Source organism: Limulus polyphemus, unplaced genomic scaffold, assembly GCF_000517525.1.
Source record: "Limulus polyphemus unplaced genomic scaffold, Limulus_polyphemus-2.1.2 Scaffold2642, whole genome shotgun sequence".
In the NCBI taxonomy this organism is placed as follows: Eukaryota; Metazoa; Arthropoda; class Merostomata; order Xiphosura; family Limulidae; genus Limulus; species Limulus polyphemus.
Window position 1 is genome coordinate 74,190 of NW_013668252.1, and position 2,076 is coordinate 76,265.

The following is a 2,076-nucleotide window of genomic DNA, read 5'->3' on the forward strand; positions in this document are numbered from 1 at the left end:
AATACAAGTCTAAAGAGGTTATAATTTCATCATACAGCCACTGGTCAGGCCACATTTGGAATATTGTGTTCAGTCTTGTGCTCCTCACATTAGGAAAGACACTCAATTGTTGAAAAGGGTTCAGAGAAGGGTTACTAGAATGGTGCCTGGGATGGAGTGGTTGCCATATGAGAGAGGGTGAAATCTCTCAAATTGTTTTCTCTTGAAAAAAAAAAAAAAAAAAGAGTTAGAGGGGATCTGATTGAGGTGTTTAAGATTGTAAAAGGAATTGATAGTGTTGAAACAGAATTTTTTTTTCATGTTTAACAGTGAGAATAGTAGGACTAGGGGACACAAATATAAATTTTGGAAGGTTGGAGTCATCTTCAGCTAAGACAGTTTCATTTTTCTAACAGGGTGGTTGGCCTTTGGGTTGTCTTCATATGTAGAGACAGCAAATTTAAGAAAAAACTTTATAAGTATATGAATGATAAGGGCTGGCTTTAAGATTTTTTTTTTAAGTCTAATTTAGAGGATGGGACAGCCAAGATGGTTCAATAGGTCCCATGTTGTCCCAAAATGTTATGTTATGCTAAACACAGTCAAGCACATATTTAAAATAGGGCATGATTAACTAAAATCAAACCAAGTTCAGTTACTACTACTACTACTACTAAACAGAAGTACTAATTGCGCAAATGATACTACATCATTCTTATCATAAGCTGCTATGTTATTTCTGTACCAATATCATTGTATTATACTACAGAATTCTTATGATAAGCTGCTATATTATTTTTGTACCAATATCATCGTATGATAAATTACTACTGGTACTACAACTAGTAGTTGTGACTAGCACTAGTAATATTACTAGTAGTATTGTGGTTATAATAATAAATACTGTAAATGATACGACAGAATTCTTATGATGAGCTGCTAGGTTACCCTTGTATCAGTACCATGTACATGTGGTGATGACATTGAAGTCAGCTGAATTTGATAAGTGAATTATTATATTAATGACTAAATAAGCTTAGGCTACCTGTCTGTGAATATTCGTCAGGAGTCTTTCCGCCTGCCATCAACCATCGACACCAGTCGATTGTCTCCCAGTCATCAATTGGTTTTGAAGGGTCTATTATGATATCAAGTAAGTCATGTAGCGATCTTGGACTATTTGTTCTTTGACATTCTGCTTGAAAATAAGCAGCTGCCCCTCTTTTACCTTTTTTAATCAGCGATGTCACATCGACATCAGCCATTTTGTCTCGTCGACTGCTATGTGCGAAAGCTTAACTACTGATTCCCAGATAGCGTCATCTATACTAATTTTAAACATTGTACGCGAAAACGATGGCATACTAAAAAAGTAATGCCTAGAACTTGTTTCTAAAATCTAATAAGCAATATATCCTTTCTTTAGTAGCTGCATAATTTAACAAAATTTTTGTACATTTTACATTTTTACAACTGCTACGATATGGAATTCGAATGGACAGTAGAAAGTATTAGTTTTGCTCAAACACATAAAATATTGTTATGTTTATGTAGCAATAGCCCTTATTTTATTTTGTACTGTTCTTACCTCGCCGACCACATTTTATCCGGAAAGTCACGTCTGAGAGACGATCCACTATGTCATATGGGCCTTCCCATGGAGAAGACAACTTAGGAGACTTCCCCTTGAAAACGTCTGCTGATTCGATGAAGTTAACTTATGATAAGAGATCTACTGAAGTCAGCTTTGAACCAGGAGACAAGGTGTGGTTGTATAATCCCAGGAAGACCAAATTTTGACTGCACTTGATGGTGAATATCATCCATCCTTTCTGATAACACTTTCAGAAACTCTGACACATTCTCAGGCAACTCTTCGTAAGGTGGGCGTCCTGTTAACAGATCCACTGGCAACCAAAGTTCCCGACCAAATATCAACTTTGCTGGAGTGTATACAGTGGTTTCATGCTCTGCTGTCCTATAGCCCATCAACAGTGGAGGGAGTAAGACATCCCAGTCATCTTGGTGGCTATTACAAAACTTTGCCAATTCCTGTCCCAGTGTCCAGTTGTACTTTTCTACCATTCCATCTAGACT

General features: G+C 36.7%; 1 protein-coding gene across 1 annotated transcript in view; it reads right to left on the minus strand.

Moving 5' to 3' along the window:
• Positions 1 to 1,257, minus strand: part of LOC106467515 (E3 ubiquitin-protein ligase UBR3-like) — a gene marked incomplete at its 3' end in the record, with an annotated part of 72,699 nt that extends 71,442 nt beyond the window's left edge. The window contains exon 1 of the mRNA XM_022395713.1: positions 1,025 to 1,257. Within this exon, the coding sequence (XP_022251421.1) occupies positions 1,025 to 1,244 (220 nt within the window). The remainder of the gene's footprint in view (positions 1 to 1,024) is intronic.
• Between the last annotated feature and the right edge of the window lie 819 nt (positions 1,258 to 2,076).